Source organism: Theropithecus gelada, chromosome 5 (assembly GCF_003255815.1).
Source record: "Theropithecus gelada isolate Dixy chromosome 5, Tgel_1.0, whole genome shotgun sequence".
Lineage (NCBI taxonomy): Eukaryota > Metazoa > Chordata > Mammalia > Primates > Cercopithecidae > Theropithecus > Theropithecus gelada.
Window position 1 is genome coordinate 53,041,939 of NC_037672.1, and position 17,670 is coordinate 53,059,608.

Below are 17,670 nucleotides of genomic sequence, written 5' to 3' on the forward strand. Positions count from 1 at the left end.
TTAATTTAGCAGGTTTGGATTAAGGTCAGCTTCAGTATTTTGTCTGTTTTCTAATTTTCCTGAAGGTGCATCAGATGGATTTATTTCTAAGTTAGCTGTATTGCAGACAGACTTACTCTTTCTAATTTGGTTAATTTTTAATTGCTGGAGCCTAGGAACTATCGATTTTTCAGTCTCATAACTGTACATTTATGTTAAAGAAAAAAATGACTTTGGCTAAATTCAAATTAAAATATTACCTGATATTTAGATGGGATCTGAATATTATACCATACCACTCCTATCTTGATATGTAGAAAACTTCTTTCTAAAGCATTTTTAGATAGTTTTTCTGAGGAATTGCTTTCCGAACAACTTATGCTAGAATTTGTATGTTTGTGATTTTTTTTTTTTGTATTATGCTTCATTAGCTTTAACTTTTAATAGTTTTTTTTTCTCCTTAAGAAGCATATTGTATGTTTTCTAAATGAATATTTTAAGGTAAAAATCCTTCATTATCACATGGGAGAGCTTTGGAGAAGTGTAGCATACCAAACATTATATTTATTCAAAAGCTTGTTTTAGGCTACTAAGAAGTGGAACAAACAAGCAAGCTGTTTATTTAAGTATCTACTTTTTTAGCAACATGATAAAGTCAGCTAGGTATCTGGATGTCTTTAGGCACAACTACTTATCAAAAATATTTGTTTTCCTTTTTATTATAATAGTGTTTCCTCTTTTTTTGAGACGGAGTCTCACTCTGTCGCCCAGGCTGGAGTGTAGTGGCATGATCTCGGCTCATTGCAACCTCCATCTCCTGGGTTCAAGCGATTCTCCTGCTTCAGCCTCCACAGTAGCTGGGATTACAGGCATCCGCCACTAAGCCCAGCTAATTTTTGTATTTTTAGTACAGAGGGAGTTTCACTATGTCGGCTAGGCTGGTTTCAAACTCCTGACCTCAAGTGATCCGCCTGCCTCGGCCTCCCAATGTTCTGGGATTACAGGCGCGAGCCACCACTCTTGGCCAGAGTAGTGTTTCTAAACTGAGGGGGCACATCCCCTCTACCTGTGGAGCTCTGTTGTTTTGGTTTTGGTTTTTTTGTTATAGTAAAATATAAACAAAGGTTGTCATCTTAGCCATTTTTAAATGTACAGTTCAGTGGCATTAAGTACATTCTCATTGTCACACAACTGTCATCACCATCCATCTTCAGAACTCTTTGTATCTTGTATGAAACACTAATTTTTCATGTCCTCCTTTCCCTATCCCCTGGCAACCACCATTTCACTCTCTGTCTTTAAGAATTTGACGACTACGGGTACCTCATGTGAGTGGGATCTTAGTCTTTGTCCTTTTGTGACCGGCATATTTTACTTAGCATACCTCAGGGTACATCCACATTGTAGCACGTGTCAGAACATTCTTCCTTTTGAAGGTTGAATAATATTTCCATCTATGTATATGCTACGTTTTGTTTATCCTTTCACCCGTCAATAGACACTTAGGTTGCTTCCATCTTTTGGGCATTGTGAATAACGCTGCGATGAACATGGATGTACAAATATCTGTCCAAGTCCTTGCTTTCATTTCTGTTGGGTATATACTCAGAAGTGGAATTGCTGGGGCCAGGCACAGTGGCTCATGCCTGTAATCCCAGCACTTTGAGAGGCCGAGGCAGGTGGATCACAAGGACAGGAGATCGAGACCATCCTGGACAACATGGTGAAACCCAATCTCTACTAAAATACAAAAAATTAGCCGTGCATGGTGGTGCACGCCTGTAGTCCCAGCTACTCAGGAGGCTGAGGCAGGGGAATCGCTTGAACCTGGAAGGCGGAGGTTGCAGTGAGCCGAGATTGTGTCACTACACTCCAGCCTGGCGACAGAGCAAGACTCTGTCTAAAAAAAAAAAAAAAAAAAAAAAGGTGGAATTGTTGGAGCATATGGTAGTTCTACGTTTAATTTGTTGAGGAACTTCCATACTATTTACCCTAGCAGCTACATCATTTTACATTTCCACAAGTACAGTACACAGTTCCAATTTGTCCATACTTTTGTCAACACTTGTTATTTTGTTTTTTAATAATAACCATCCTTATAGTTATGAAGTATGTGTATTTCTTAAAGATGTTTGTGTCCCATTGGTCAGGATTCTAAGTCTCTGCTTGTGCTAGGTGCCTACACAGAACCAGACCAACAGTATAACTGAGGAATGGCTACAAAGTTTACTAATGTTTGTCATACAGTTTTTAAGACTCATTATTGAGTTCTTCATCTGAAAATCACTAGTCATTTTTTTTTTTTTGCATAGTAAGATATAAGTATAGATTCTAGGTTTAATTCTAACAATGTTAATGAAATATTAAGCATATGTTAGAGCTATATAATTTAGAAAGATAAATTATATACATTTTAAATGATTTTCTTCACATCTTTTACCTCAGCATGATAAAGAATAATTCACTTGTAGAAAATTACACCTTTCCATTCTGCCTAGATCTCTTGTTACTTCATTCCTCAGTTTCCCTGCCTCCCTGTGGGCTTCCCTTTGTAGAACTTCAGATTTTAATAAAATTTAAAAATCTAGTTTAAACAGGTAGCAGACTGCTTTTGCCTGATACAGTACTCCCATCTTTCTATTTAATATCCATGATAATATAAAATACAAACCCTAGAGACAGCTCTGTAGCAATGATAAAGAAAAGCCACATCAAAGGTCACATCATCTATGGGCTGGACAGAGAAACATATTTTTACCTTGCAGACTTCATGTTCTGCCATCTAAACAATACAGATAGCCACAAAGAGAAAAGAAAGGGAGGAAAAACTGACTTTGCTTTCTTCTACTGTCTATTGCACTAACCAGAAAAGCTGGTGACATTTCCTCAGCTGAGCAGAAACTTATTTTCTGAACCATCTAGAGCCAAGTTGTGTTATTGTTTTTCACCTCTCTGCCCTCATCAGCTTTTATATTTTAATAACCATTCAGACAAGAATACTCAGCGTACAAAACAATGGGGAGGAAAGGGATTCTCCTGGGATGCTCAGTCACCTAGCAAAAGCATTTGAGAAAGGGATAAAGGCAAGAAGATTATTGGATTTTCATATGTGCTTTCAAGTGTACACTACCCCAAAACAAACCACAAATTTGTTTCTGATTCTCCAGCATAATCATAAAATGGAACCAAAAAGCAAGTCTACCTAAGCAGGTATTATAGATTATTCTAGGGCAGATTCAGATACTGGCTCTTCAAATCTAAATCCAGGAGGAGCCATCTGCTCACAGCCAAGTAGACAATTATATAAGCTAAGAACAGTCTACCTACCCAGGTTGTTGGAAATGGTTCTACCTAGATTGATTGTTCCACCTTAAGAACCACTAAACACAAAGAAAGAATTTGGGACCTATGAAGAGAAATGACAAACTAGGGGAAAGGATGATTTGCCTCGATGACTCAGCATAAAAACAGAATCTAGAGAACTGATTTTTATAAAATTCAGATGAAAACTTGAGAAGTAATATTGTTAATCTTCTCAAAAAATGCTCAAGGACATAAACTTTTCTGAAACATTAGTAGGAAGCCATTAAAGTGGAGTAGGCTTAGAATTGAAAGACTGGGGATACAGAAAGAACAGCTGAAATGAGGAGGGAAAAACAACCCTAGAAATGTTTTAGAAGAGACTTTAAAAACTATGTTGAAGGCAGTAAAGAACAGAAATGATTAAAAATCAGTCCAATACATGATGAAAGAGAAACTGGAGAAGCCCTTCTGGAATAAAAAGGAACAGGATAAAGATAAAAACTACGTGACAGCCTGGACACAGTAGCTCTGTCCTGTAATCCCAGCACTTTCGGAGGCCAGAGTGGGAGGATCTCTTGAAACAAAGGAGTCTGAGACCAACCTGGGCAACATAGTAAGTTTCTGTCTCTATAAGAAAATAAATAAATTGGCCAGGTGTCTTGATGTACACCAGTTTCTTCTGAGGCCAAAGTAAGAGGACTGCTTGAGCCCAGGAGTTTGAGATTTCAGTGAGCTATGATGACGCCACTGTACTCCCTCCAGCCTGGGTGACAGAGCAAGACACTGTCTAAAAAAAAAAAGAAAGAAAAAGGAAAACCACAGAACTGTCAGAATAATAATGTTAAATGTGAAAGTCAGAGATTGAAAAGCCAATCTGAAAACTATAATTTGAATGAAGAAACGTATTTGTAAACGTACAAGTATAGGGTATGCCCAGCTAATTGAGAGATAAATTTAAAAAACAATTAGTATGAAGTAGAGATCTGATTATTAGCATTGGTGGAAGGGCAAAGAAAGTAATGAAGCTATAATTTTCTTGTCTTACATAAACAGGAAAATAGAAGCAGGTGTCAAGAGGTTTTTTTGCTTCTTTTCTTGTTTTATTAGGTTGGTGTGAAAGTAATTGTGGTTTTGCCATATTTTTAATAATGAGAGAAATACGGGCATGAAAAGCAACCGTAGTACAATTGTGCATAGGATTCCTGTATTCAAAATGCCTTCAAAAGATAAGAGCAATGGCAGCAACCAAAGGAAAAACAAGTTTCCAAATTAGAAAGCATAAAGCAAAAACAATACTAGAACAAATCTATCAGCTATGACAATAAATGTAAATGGATAAAATTATTTGAGAAAAGCTAAAATACTAAAAAAAAAAAAAAAAGAAAAAGAAATCTAGTTGAACTGTACTGTTTGCAAAAGATTCATACATAAACCAAAGTGGCACAGAAAGGTCAATAATAAAAAGATAAACATGTATCTGATAAATGTGAACAGACAACTGAAGTTGAAGGCCAAATTTGTTAGAAAAGACAAACTGGACTTACTTTATTATCTAGATTTACAGTATTATCAAATCATATAAATTTAAATTCTTATATTATCAAGGATAAACAAGTAAACACATTTGAAATATAGGACTTATACATATAACTATATGTCCATAACAAAATTTATAGGATATATAGCATTGAGAATTTTGTAAAATTAGTAAGATTTCAAATAAATGAGCACCTATATACATATGTGAAACTTTGCATAGTACAAATAGAGCTCAATCAAGCATTTCTGCTACTTTATAAAAAGTATTCAGCTATCTTTAAAAGTTCTTTTTTTTTTTTTTTTTTTTTTTTTTTGGGGTTTTAATTTTTTTTTTTTTTTTTTTTAATTTATTTATTATTATTATACTGTAAGTTGTAGGGTACATGTGCATAACGTGCAGGTTTGTTACATATGTATACTTGTGCCTTGTTGGTGTGCTGCACCCATCAACTCGTCATTTACATCAGGTATAACTTTAAAGAGTAGAAATTTTGATAGCCAATAATTTCTGACCACACTGTAATTAATGACAAAAAATAATTTCAATAAACCAGTGAAAACTCTTGTAAGGGGACAGGAGGAAGGGGATAACTCAAAGAGTAAATAAGAATCTTAAGTGCATATTGTTAAGAAAATAAAGAAAAAGTATATATCAAAATTTGTGGAATAAAGTCTAAACTTTTTAAAGAGGCAACTGACACAAGATTGAAGATAAATCAGCCACACATTCAGAATAAGAAGTTATAGAAAGGAAGAAAAAGCAATCTCTTTGAAACCTAAAAGAATTCGTTAATAATAAAAGAAAACAGAAAACAAGCAGAACTGATATTTGAGTTCAGGAGCTGGTTCTTTGAGAGTAAAAATGAAAATTACAAGATACAAAATTCTTGATGAGCTTAAGAAAAATGAGAGATGATAATAATCATAACTGAAGTTTACTGTGTTATAATTTTTTAAAAGATTAGAGAACACTTCGTGCAATTTGGAACTAATAAACATGAAAACCTAGGAGAAATAAAAATTTTCTGCATTATATAAATTTGGAGAAAAAGAAAAAATCTATTTAAATCAAAAAAAGCACTTTTAGTAACCTAATTCTAATGAAATAACTAAAGGTATAGCCAAAGATTTATGTAAATAGTAGCATTATTTGAGAATAAAGATTATTCAGATAATTGAGGACATACTCTGAAGCCGGACTACATAGATAGAATGGAGCTGTGTAAACTTAAATTAGATACTTCTCTGATCTTCAATTTTCTGTAAAATGGAAAAGAGATACAGTATATAAGTGAATTATGCATTGCATTTTATAATTTTATTAATATAGACCTTAGTGTAAAAACTAAAAAAACTTCCAATTTCTTTTTATGCTAAAACATACTAAATATATGAAATTGAAAACACCAATAATTGTCAAAAGAAGCTGTATAAAAGATGAATATTCTGACATTTTGATGGGTTACATTTGATTTGTTAGAATACATTTTATATAGTATTAAGATATAGCTGTGAAGAGTAATTTTTTTCTTCAAATCAGACTATTTAAAAGAATAGGAAATTTGAATTAGAGAAGGTATGAGGATAAATATTTTCCTCTTTTTGAGTTATATCCATGTAGTATGTTTTCAATTTTTATTCTAGTATATTATGCACAGTATTCAATTTTAAACCAAAATTTGAGGCTACCCAAAATGTTTGTAATGATGCAAAAGGATGATGCAACTTTTATCAGAGTTTAAATACCTACAAATGTTCCAATAAAGTTCTGCATATGATAATCATAGCTAGAGGTTAAAGCAAAAGGAATAAATATTGAGGATTGAATTGTTTTAATGTAGGACACTGTGAAGAATGCACTAAAATTATGAACAAAATTTAATTTAGAAAGCTGTTACACAATAACAAATATGTATGTTATATATGTATAATGTTGATGCTGCATATCAACTTATAGTATTTTAAGATGATACTGAAAATACTATATTTTGTTAAATTGACAAATTAAAAATTTTAGGCTATTTTGATGATTGTTACATGAGATTTATCCTTAGGTTTATTTAAGCAAACATCTCATAATTGTCTTTTTAATCCTTGCTCTATTAGAAAAATAGAGTAAATTTAAATATTATATCTTAGAGAAACTGATAATTTTGTTGGACCTCATGTTTCCTAATAAAACGGTAATATTTTACAGGCAGGATTTTATATGCCATAGAGGAGAACATACTGAAATAAGAGAACACACAGAAAAGAAAACACATGCTTTTCAAGATGTCTCCATTTTGTAGATTTGAAACCTCTTTTGAAATGTATGCTTTTTTATTTCAAATCAAGAGATTTAATTAAAGAATCACTTGTCAACAGGCATCTGTGCATCTTATCACATGCAAATTTTAGAGACTAATATTGCTGAGCATAATTGGCTTAAGGAAATATAGTTTGGGTTTTGCTAATAAAAATAAAGACTAAAGATATTTCAATATGTCATAGACTATATTTCAAAGTAGGCTTAGAATCTATTTTAAATGACCATACCAATAGAATATTCAGTTGCATCATCACTAACAGTAGGCTTAGGTTTGAATTTGGCCATAGAACTGGGATCTGCATATGAGTGAGCATCTTTCTTTCCATTTTAAATACTTGCTTTGTCAACATTAGGAAATGAACGCTTCCATATCCAACTGTTTATAATGCATAAGTAAGAAATTTTCTTAGCAAATCAGTCAAGGACTCTGAAAAAAAAAATCATTATTCTTAGCTCTCTGCAGAGGATAAAAAGCAAGCTACATGCAGATGAAGAAGGAAATTTCTTTATCTTTCATTTTGTCTAATTTGCTTATTGTTTAAATGCTTATTGCCTTTTTGTCAGTGTCTTAGTTATGGAAGAAATCTCTATTGCTGTTGTTAAATATTCTTTAAAATTTTTTTAAGGGTGAATTGTTAAGTACATCCCACAGGAACTATGACAGTGGATACTTGAACTAAATACCAAAGTTATTTTGGTAACTAATAAACCATAAATTTATCTGATACTATGTCATAAAACTAAATATGCAGTCATAACCTTTTGTAATGATTTAAACTTTAGGCAGTAAGCTTGAACCTGAGATAGAACAAAGGTAAAAGAAACCACAGAGATCACTAGCCAGACCTTTCATTTTCTGTGTGAAGAAACCAACCCAATGCAGCCAAGCTAACCAACAACCTGCCAGTGATTTTGTCTAATCAACCGCAGAGCCAAGACCAGAACTTTCTTTTCTGATTACCAATGGAAAATATCTTCTCATAATACTTTATTTATAGGAATTCTATTAAAAGAACCTGAAATTATAGACTAGTTAAATATACCAGAAATTCCAAAGGACTATGAAAAACATCACACTTTATTCTAAAACTGTCCTAAAATAAATATACTAGCAAAAACATGAATATGGTTTAATTACTTGGTTTTATTATTGATTTATTTGTTTACTTTGGTATTCTGAGAAACGTGCTCTACAACTGATTTAGATGGTTCAGGTCATTTTTCTCTAAGCTGTTGGAGAAATTTCGATATGTTGAAATTTATTCACTGAGGTTAACATGAGTTTTCCGTATCATACCTTCATTACTTAGATTACAGTATTTAAAAATCATTATTGGGATATTTAAGTAATTGAAGTTTTAAAGAATTTTGGTTGCAAGGATATAGAGCTTCTGCCACTCAGTGTCTTCCACAAACCAACAGTATTAGAATCACTGAGGAATGTATTAGAAATGCAGTCTCAGCTTCCCCTCCCCAAGACCTAGGCCTGCTGAATCAGTCTGTATTAACAAGTGCCAAGGTGATTTCCTATGCACATTAAGAATGAAGAAGCACTTATTTAAAGAGTTAGAAATCTCAGACCCTCATCTTGTTTGTTGTTTCCTTGTCTTTTCTTTTCTTGCCTTTCTTTCATCACTCTCCCTTCATAGAAAATGAACATCAGAAGATCAGGATCTGCTTTAATAGTCAAAAAGAAGACAGTTCAAAACAATGTAGAAAGGATGAGAGGAAATACATGTCTTCATTCTGAGATGGCATAGGGGACTAACAAGCTAATGACATGTCTTTGGAATGTTTTTTAGCCTCTAGCAGATCCACATTCTTTACTCTCTTCTGAGTTTTCCCCGAGTCATTACTCACATGGGTCCCTGCTCTCAAAACCAAGGTTGTGTAACTGTACTGAGAAGTGGAGTATAGGAGTTAATTATATAGTGTTGAATTTACAGAGGGTGAGCCACAAAGTAGCAAAAGCAAGAACTGCTTGTTCCAGTTAAAGACAGAAAGCAGAAAGGGGTTTATTGTTGGTTATGTAGCCTGGGAACCACTATGAATAACAGGCATTGTAAGGCAGAAGAGAAATTGTTGTAATTAAAAGCAAAGTAAAATACCTAAGGCCAGGCCTCCATATCCGGAGATGACTATAGTGAGTAATGGATTGAAAGACAAGCTAGTGGAGTGATTAAGAGCTTAGACTCTGAGCTAAAACTTTTCTTGGTTCAAATCCCAGCTCATCTTATTTCTTGGCTCTATGGCTGTGGGTAAGTTATTTAACCTTTCTAACCTCTTCATCTGAAAACAGTAGTACCTCTTCATAGGGTTGTTGTAAATAAAAAGTGAAAGAAAATCTATGTAAAAAGTACTTAGCACAGTGTCTGGAACATAGTAGGTACTCAGTAAGTCTTAGGTGTTTGTATTTATTTATTTATCTTCTTAATTATTTAATACTTACTTGAATCAGCTTCCCTTTTACCTAATCACATGATTTTATGTGATTTTTCTGGGTTTCACCCATGGTCTGTGGCCATAACAAAGAGCTACAGCTTTAACTAAAGAAAATTGTCTTGGGCTAAAAGAGTAAACATTTTTTGATCACCTCTGGGATAATGACTACTATGGAAGACGTGATGGTGGTGGTAGTGGGAGGGAGTGTGATGAAAGAAAATGAGAAATATACAATCCCTTGAGGCATTGAGATTCTACATTGAAAGAGATGAGGTATACACTTACATGGGAGAAAAACCTGACAGATGATTCCCAAGCAACATATTCATATGTTGAAAATTATACCGTATAAATTAGAATGTTTGGAGTAGTTGAAAGACAACTATCATTATTGGTCCTTAACAACTTTGATTTTCTTTGAATGTCTTCTACAAAGAAGGAAAAGAACTATTAGAACTATTAGGTAGAACAATAGTTTGACACGACTAAAGATTGTCTCAAATCTGCTCAATATTTCACCTCTTTTTTTAAAGCATAGACACTTTTAAATCTTGATTCAAAAGCCAACTAAACACTAGAGGGCAGATTGTGAGAATGTAATGTGTTAATACAATTAAAATAGCTGCCAGCCTCAACACTCATTGTGGTTATGTGAACATAAGTGTAGGCATGAGGGGGAAAGTTCCAAAGCTTGCTAACCTGATAGTGTTTTGTAATTTTACCATTCTACTTTGTGTTGACCACTTCTCAATACTTTTAAAAGAATTCAGGCTTTAGAAAAAATGGGAAAGTCATGAAAGTTTGTAAGTGCTCAACAAAAACATTATAAATTAGATGTTAAGCCGACACATTACAGAGCTTGAGATGCTTTCCATCCTGAGAAACTTAGGAAAAAACTGTGGCTTTGAAAATATGGTTTAGAAATAGTCATATAGAGGCTGGGCACGGTGGCTCACGCCTGTAATCCCAGCACTTTGGGAGGCCGAGGCGGGTGGATCATGAGGTCAGGAGATCGAGATCATCCTGGCTAACACGGTGAAACCCCGTCTCTACTAAAAATGCAAAAAATTAGCCGGGCGTGGCGACAGGCGCCTGTAGTCCCAGCTACTCGGGAGGCTGAGGCAGGAGAATGGCGTGAACCCGGGAGGCAGAGCTTGCAGTGAGCTGAGATCATGCCACTGCACTCCAGCCTGGGCGACTGAGCAAGACTCTGTCTCAAAAAAAAAAAAAAAAAGAAAACAAATAGTCATATAGAAGACAACATTGGTTCCTTGTTCTCTATCCCTGTGGTCCCCACTGCCCTCTGCCTGTTGAGAGCAGAGTTTTAGAAAGATGTTCTGTTTCCTGGCCTAAGAGGAGAAGGAAGGGAATGGATTTGGGCTGGGGAAAGATAGAAATAGGTGAAGTGGGTGGCAGGAAGTCACTTGGCCACAACTGACATTTTAGGAAAATGAAAAGACCTTGAACTAGGGCTGCTGTGGCAATATGTTGACAGCTAAGAGATGGTTCTCCAAATTTACAGAATTGTCTGCCATGGACATCTTTTAAAAGGAGAAAAAGCCACTGTTATAAGCAAGCCGGGCCATCTCCATTTCTAGAAACAAGTGAAAATGAGCATCTTTCATTGGATGGTTAAACATTGTTTTGAGGATCACTTGGGAATGAGCTAATTTCTTTCAGCCTGCGATCCACTTCAGATGTTTGGTTCATCATCTCCGATCTTTCATCTAACCTGACTTTCTTTCTTTTTGCTTCTTTTCTGCAGTGCTCATGTACCCCAAGTCAGCAATGTGTCTGCAACCGGAGAGTAAGTTATTTGGGTTGGGTTTTTGGGCTTTGGGTTTTATTTTTAATGCCCTTTCCCGCTTATTAAACAGAAAAAAAAAAAAAAAGCAAGTCTAATGGTGTACAGTATTGGAAGATTCAGATAATAAGCAGCCAGTGACTTTTAGACTATATGGAGGAGAGGACTACATAGGTTTTCTTATTTGAGCTTCTGTATGTGTATTCCTACAGACGACTCCAACATTAGAAAACATGAGCTTTTTGTTTACTTCATTAAAAATAATGCCAGGATCATTTAATATTGGCAAGGAGTCTAATGTGCTTTGGGAAGCATCTTGCAATGGATAATGTAATTAAAAGTTAAACCATTAATCATGTCTTTACTCCTGCTTAGTTCATTTGACTGAACGTACATTGACTGAGCGCCTGCAACACACCAGGCACATGTTAGATGTGTAATGTCAAAGATGCCTTGGGCCCTGTCTTCAGGGATGTTACAGTCTAATAGGGATGCAGAAAAGAAAGCGAGTTAGTGATGGCAACAAGTCCCTGGTCCACAGGGCAGTGGCAGTACTCTCTTAATTATGTCATCACATGCTATTTCCTCCAAAGTCTTCCACTGACACTTAGACTAAACCTAAACTCCAGTTATCAGTCCTTGCTAACGCCTCTGACCATAGTGCTCATTACACTTCAGCCACATGACCTGCTGTTCCCAGGGAGGGCCAACCTTATTGCTGCCCCAACTTTGTGTTGGCTGTTCCTCAGCCTGACCAGCACTTTCTTATCATTCACGCCTTGTTCAAGTGTCATCTTATCCAGGATTCTATTCCTAACTACCCATATTCACTTGCCACCACTTTACTCAGTGTTTTAGAGAACTTATTACTATTGGAAATTACATTATTTCTTTATTATCTATCTTGCCCTACAGGAATGTAAGCTCTGTAAATACAAGGAGCTTGTCTGTCATATTCATTGCTATCTCCCTACTGCCTAGAAAAGTGCCTGGCATATATTAGGCACTAAGTAAATAGTCATCAAATGACGGAACAGCTCCTGGCCCACATATGTTTCCATCACACGTACCTATTCTCCTTACTTGCTGGGACATGAGTGGGCCTTTTTGGAGCATCTTCTCTTGGCAAGGATCAGGTGTAGGAGGTGGGGTGGATGTGGTGTGATAGGGAGAAGAGAGAAGAATTAGAAGAAGCACTAGTTGAAATGAATTTGGATCTAACAGGATGGATTTCAATTTTTTTAATTCCTTGTTGGGAGAGAAAACAATCAGAGGGCAGGACTGACCTCCTTTGGCTTTGTCAGTTTCAAAGATATTCAAGAACTGCACCAAGACTGACATGTTCTTGCCTTTTTCATTTCCTAATAACCTTTCCTTATGGGTCTTGTATAGCTTGGAAAAGGTGCAGGGTTGTTCTGTTTAGGTATTTCCGTTTCATCTGGATGTTGGGTATGTTGTAGGAGGCCACCTCTGACATAATGCATATTATGGCTTCCTCATGAATATATTATTTATATATTATGTACATCTCTTATGTGTATATTAACTTACAGTCCTCTGTACTGCAATTAAATAATCTTGAATCATTTGACACATGGAGTTCTATGTATAAAAGTTCTAATGCCCAAGTTAATTGGACTATACTTCCTCATGATCTTAAAATATTTTTAATAAAATTTGAATAAGATAACTATGAGTGGATTATAAAACTGCATTTGAAAAATCTGAAATTAGTTAAGTTCTCAAAACACATTTTATTTAAGTAAATGCTATTTCTCAGCCTGAGCATTTAGAGTATATATATAGTTCTTTTTCAAGTGAAGAGAAACATGGTTTGAGGAGTCAGGAACTTTCCATACCAGCTTATGTGGAAATAATGTGGTGCTAAAAGAAAGTTTACACACCTTGAAAGATTCTACAGCTTTAAAAATTATTCCATTTATAGCTTGCCATGCACTTTTCAGCTCTTTGTGCTTATCTCTTTTCCTCAGGTTGAACAAAGTAAATCTATCCTTCCAATTTCAATAATATGTTTTGGGGTGTTTGCATGAATACAACTTTAATTATAAATATCATAATTTAAATGAATAGAGGTTAGGAAAGATTATGCCATGCTGTTATGAGTTCTAATTGTTCTGGTGAGTTTTTCCCCCAAATATCATTATTTTCATATAATTTGTCTTAGATTCTAAATAGATAATAGGCATCATAAAATTATTTGTGCCAGTTTGCTTTGCAAATCACTCTCTCTTCCTCTGTAGAATTGGTATGAAATTGCCTTTGTGAGAATAGGTCTACTGTTATTCTATGAGGGCAAAAAAAAATCTTTCCTCATTCTACTTTATATTAACTGACCCCGGTTTCCTGAATGCCTCATAATTGTTGCTAGACTTGCCATGAGCATTTCAGCAATACTAGCTTCACGAAGATGAGAAAGTTATTAAATTGGCAGAATTGTTTTCATTTAGTTTTGGTTTTAGCACATAATGCAGATATTTTATAGATTAATGCCTCATCATTGCTCATGAAGTTCTAAAGACCTTCCATTGGAAATACAGGTGTTCCCAAAACTGTAGGCACATATTTTTTTAAGGTGATCACTGATGAACTTGACTGCTTGAATGACTCTGCATTCTTTTTTGCCAGACTCTTAGAAAGAACCATACGATCAGCTGTAGAACAACATCTTTTTGATGTTAATAACTCTGGAGGTCAAAGTTCAGAGGACTCAGAATCTGGAACACCATCAGCATCTTCTGCCACATCTGCCAGACAGCGCCGCCGCCAGTCCAAGGAGCAGGATGAAGTTCGACGTGGGAGAGACAAGTGAGTTGGCATTGATTCTTCTTACTTGAGTTTTCTCTTCTTTGAAAAATATACACCCAAATTAGTCACTATGTTATAGTCATACCTCCTGGTCCTCTCCCATTTCAGTATTTGGGTTAAAACTTTAAGAGTTTTCAGTTTGCCTATTCTAAACTTAGCTACATTTGGAAATTTATAGGTGATTGCATAAATATTTCCATTTCATCCAGACATTTGGTATGTTGTTAGAAACCACCTCTGATTGAATACACCCTATGGCTTCCTCATAAATATCTTATTTAGAGGGATTCTGAACCATGGGTAGAGAAAGTTACCATATGCTTGTCCAGAGGTATTTTTTTTTCTTGCTAGACAACATTAAGTTGACTATTTAGACTTGTTTATGAAGCAGCTGATTTCTCCATTATATTTATGTGATTAAATAGTCAGATATCACTATAATACTCTAACATTTGATTATGTTTTAGTATAAGAAAAGTTAGGCTTAAATCTACTCAAAAAATGAAAAGCTTAAGTTCTTTATTATAATAATCACTAATTTTAAGGCATTCTCATAGTATGAATTTTAAGAACAGTGTTACAAAGAGCTTTATTCTCCATGAGAAAAGATTTAATAAAATACAGATGAGCAATTACCATTTATGTTATTTAATAATCATGATTTAAATTGTCAAGGAAAATAAATTTATATAGAGAATAGACTATGCAGATATTCCTATATTTTCCCTGAAAGTTCCAAGGTTATTTTTATTGACTGTAGCCTTTAGCCTCTTTATGGTTGTTGTTTTGAACTCCTTATTAAATGTCAAAAACTAAACTGAACCAGACCCTAGCCCTCCTCATTCTTTTTCTTTCTTTTCTTTTTCAATTTTTAATTTTTATGAATATATAATAGTCATACACCCCTCATTCTCATTCTTTTTCACCTAGACTTATAATCTACATTAAACCCTTTATGGAAAAAGCAAAAAAGCTTTGTTTTGTTTAAAGAAAAACACAAAAGATAAACAGTATAAATAAGTTTCATTCTGTACCTCACCGAGATGTTTAAGTGCTATATTAGCAAATGTAACTTTAGAAATAGAGCAGTATCAATAATATAACCCACTGATTTACAGGTAGCATATGCAGTACTTTTCAAATAAATTCTTATGGAGCTGGTGGATAGAATAGTTGTAATATTCCATTTAGAAAATAGAAAAATTATAATACAGGAGATATTTACATTTCTTCTATCCTGTGGCATGACATGAGATATTTACATTTAAAATTAGGTACTGGCATGTTTATAGAAAATGTTTAGAAATATAATTAGTTTATGTACTACCTCTAATATGTTGTAGAGAAAGCACAAATTATTCATTTAACACTGTTCTTATCCTCTGCCTCATTTTTTGCTGAGGAGTATGTAGCAACATTTTGCATTTTAAAAATATCCTCAGTGTGTCACGATATCCTGCTTTCCACCCTCTTTGTTTGAACAGAGGGCTAGCAGGTGGAGGTGGGAAGTGGTGAGGAGCATGAGAGAGAACAGAGTGTGATGGTGCTGTTGGTGGATGCTTGGCAGCAGGTCTCGGGGAGGACAGTGGAGGTAAAAACAGATGAGGGCCAGACAGGGCAGGGAAATGTGAAGCACAGCCTCACCTCTCCTGAAGAATTTAAACAGAGAACTTCCCAAGCCCAGGGACATTTCTAGCATAAGTTATCTTGATTGTTTTTTTACCAGCAACATCAGGAGAACAAAAGGAGATGGGGAATGGTAGCTGAGTGATGGTCTGAAGACTATACCCATGAAACCCTAGCCTTTCCCTTAGTTGTTCTTCTCTTGCTATTGCCTTCACCACTCCTCCTGGTCAAATTACAGTTGGACATTGAGGAAGAGAATCTTGGGGTGCAAATAGTACCTAACCTGACACACTGTGACACAATCGTGTCTTGATAGTCCTTCAACTCTCAGTCCACACTGAACGGCTTCTCTTAGCTCTCCAGGTCTTTGGAAGAGTGAGACCCTTATCTCTCAAAGCCCCCAGATCCCCTAATTTTGTCTGGTCTAGCTTCGACCGTAGGTCAGTAGTCATTTCCTGCAGCCCTTCTCCCCTCATCTTCATGCTGGGTTCTGTCATCCTTTCATTCAACTTCCTTGACCCAGCGTTCTCATTCCACTTATTTCTTCCCACCTCCACTCTTTTCCTTTTGCACATCTGCTTGCTTGAAATACTTTTCCAGCAGGCTGATTCTTTCAGCATCTCCTCTTTGGTGTCAGATTTCTCTTTTAACCTTCCTTTCAATGAGCCACTGCCATAAACGTCTTCTCCAGTATCTCCAGAAGAGTCATGAACATGCCATAAATTATAAGAAGGTCAAGAATCATTAATATAGCCTACAGTAAATGAGTTTATCATAGTATATGCTTCTATACAATTGATTCATTTAAGATTTTTCACAAGTCTTTATTCAAAAAATAAGGAAAGATTAAGCTAGGCTGTAATATTCTATTCAAAACTATAAGCTTTTTGAAGTGGTTAAAAAGTGTTTAGAAACATAGGAATTTATATTATTATCTATTATTTTGCCTCTAGTAACTTAGAGATGCAACAAATTAAAAAGTATTCTTGTGGGGGGGGGCGGAGCAAGATGGCCAAATAGGAACAGCTCCAGTCTCCAACTCCCAGCGCGAGCGACACAGAAGACCGGTGATTTCTGCATTTTCAACTGAGGTACTGGGTTCATCTCACTAGGGAGTGCCAGACAATCGGTGCTGGTCAGCTGCTGCAGCCCGACCAGCGAGAGCTGAAGCAGGGCGAGGCATCGCCTCACCTGGGAAGCGCAAGGGGAAAGGGAATCCCTTTTCCTAGCCAGGGGAACTGAGACACACAACACCTGGAAAATCGGGTAACTCCCACCCCAATACTGCGCTTTAAGCAAACAGGCACACCAGGAGATTATATCCCACACCTGGCCGGGAGGGTCCCACGCCCACAGAGGCTCCCTCATTGCTAGCACAGCAGTCTGCGATCTAACTGCAAGGCAGCAGTGAGGCTGGGGAGGGGCGCCCGCCATTGCTGAGGCTTAAGTAGGTAAACAAAGCCGCTGGGAAGCTCGAACTGGGTGGAGCACACAGCAGCTCAAGGAAACCTGCCTGTCTCTGTAAACTCCACCTCTGGGGACAGGGCACAGATAACAACAAAAGCAGCAGAAACCTCTGCAGACGCAAACGACTCTGTCTGACAGCTTTGAAGAGAGCAGTGGATCTCCCAACATGGAGGTTGAGATCTGAGAAGGGACAGACTGCCTGCTCAAGTGGGTCCCTGACCCCTGAGTAGCCTAACTGGGAGACATCCCCCACTAGGGGCAGTCTGACACCCCACACCTCACAGGGTGGAGTAAACCCCTGAGAGGAAGCCTCCAAAGCAAGAGTCAGACAGGTACACTCGCTGTTCAGCAATATTCTATCTTCTGCAGCCTC

General features: G+C 36.0%; 1 protein-coding gene across 6 annotated transcripts in view; it reads left to right on the plus strand.

Moving 5' to 3' along the window:
- FAM13A (family with sequence similarity 13 member A) overlaps nucleotides 1-17,670 on the plus strand; it is a 329,503-nt gene that overhangs the window by 247,978 nt on the left and 63,855 nt on the right. For 5 of the 6 annotated variants that reach the window (XM_025385808.1, XM_025385807.1, XM_025385809.1 and 2 more), the window contains 2 exons: nucleotides 11,340-11,381; nucleotides 14,025-14,204. In XM_025385808.1, coding sequence (XP_025241593.1) covers nucleotides 11,340-11,381; nucleotides 14,025-14,204 — 222 coding nt within the window. The remainder of the gene's footprint in view (nucleotides 1-11,339; nucleotides 11,382-14,024; nucleotides 14,205-17,670) is intronic. The other variant, XM_025385812.1, reaches the window with a different exon arrangement.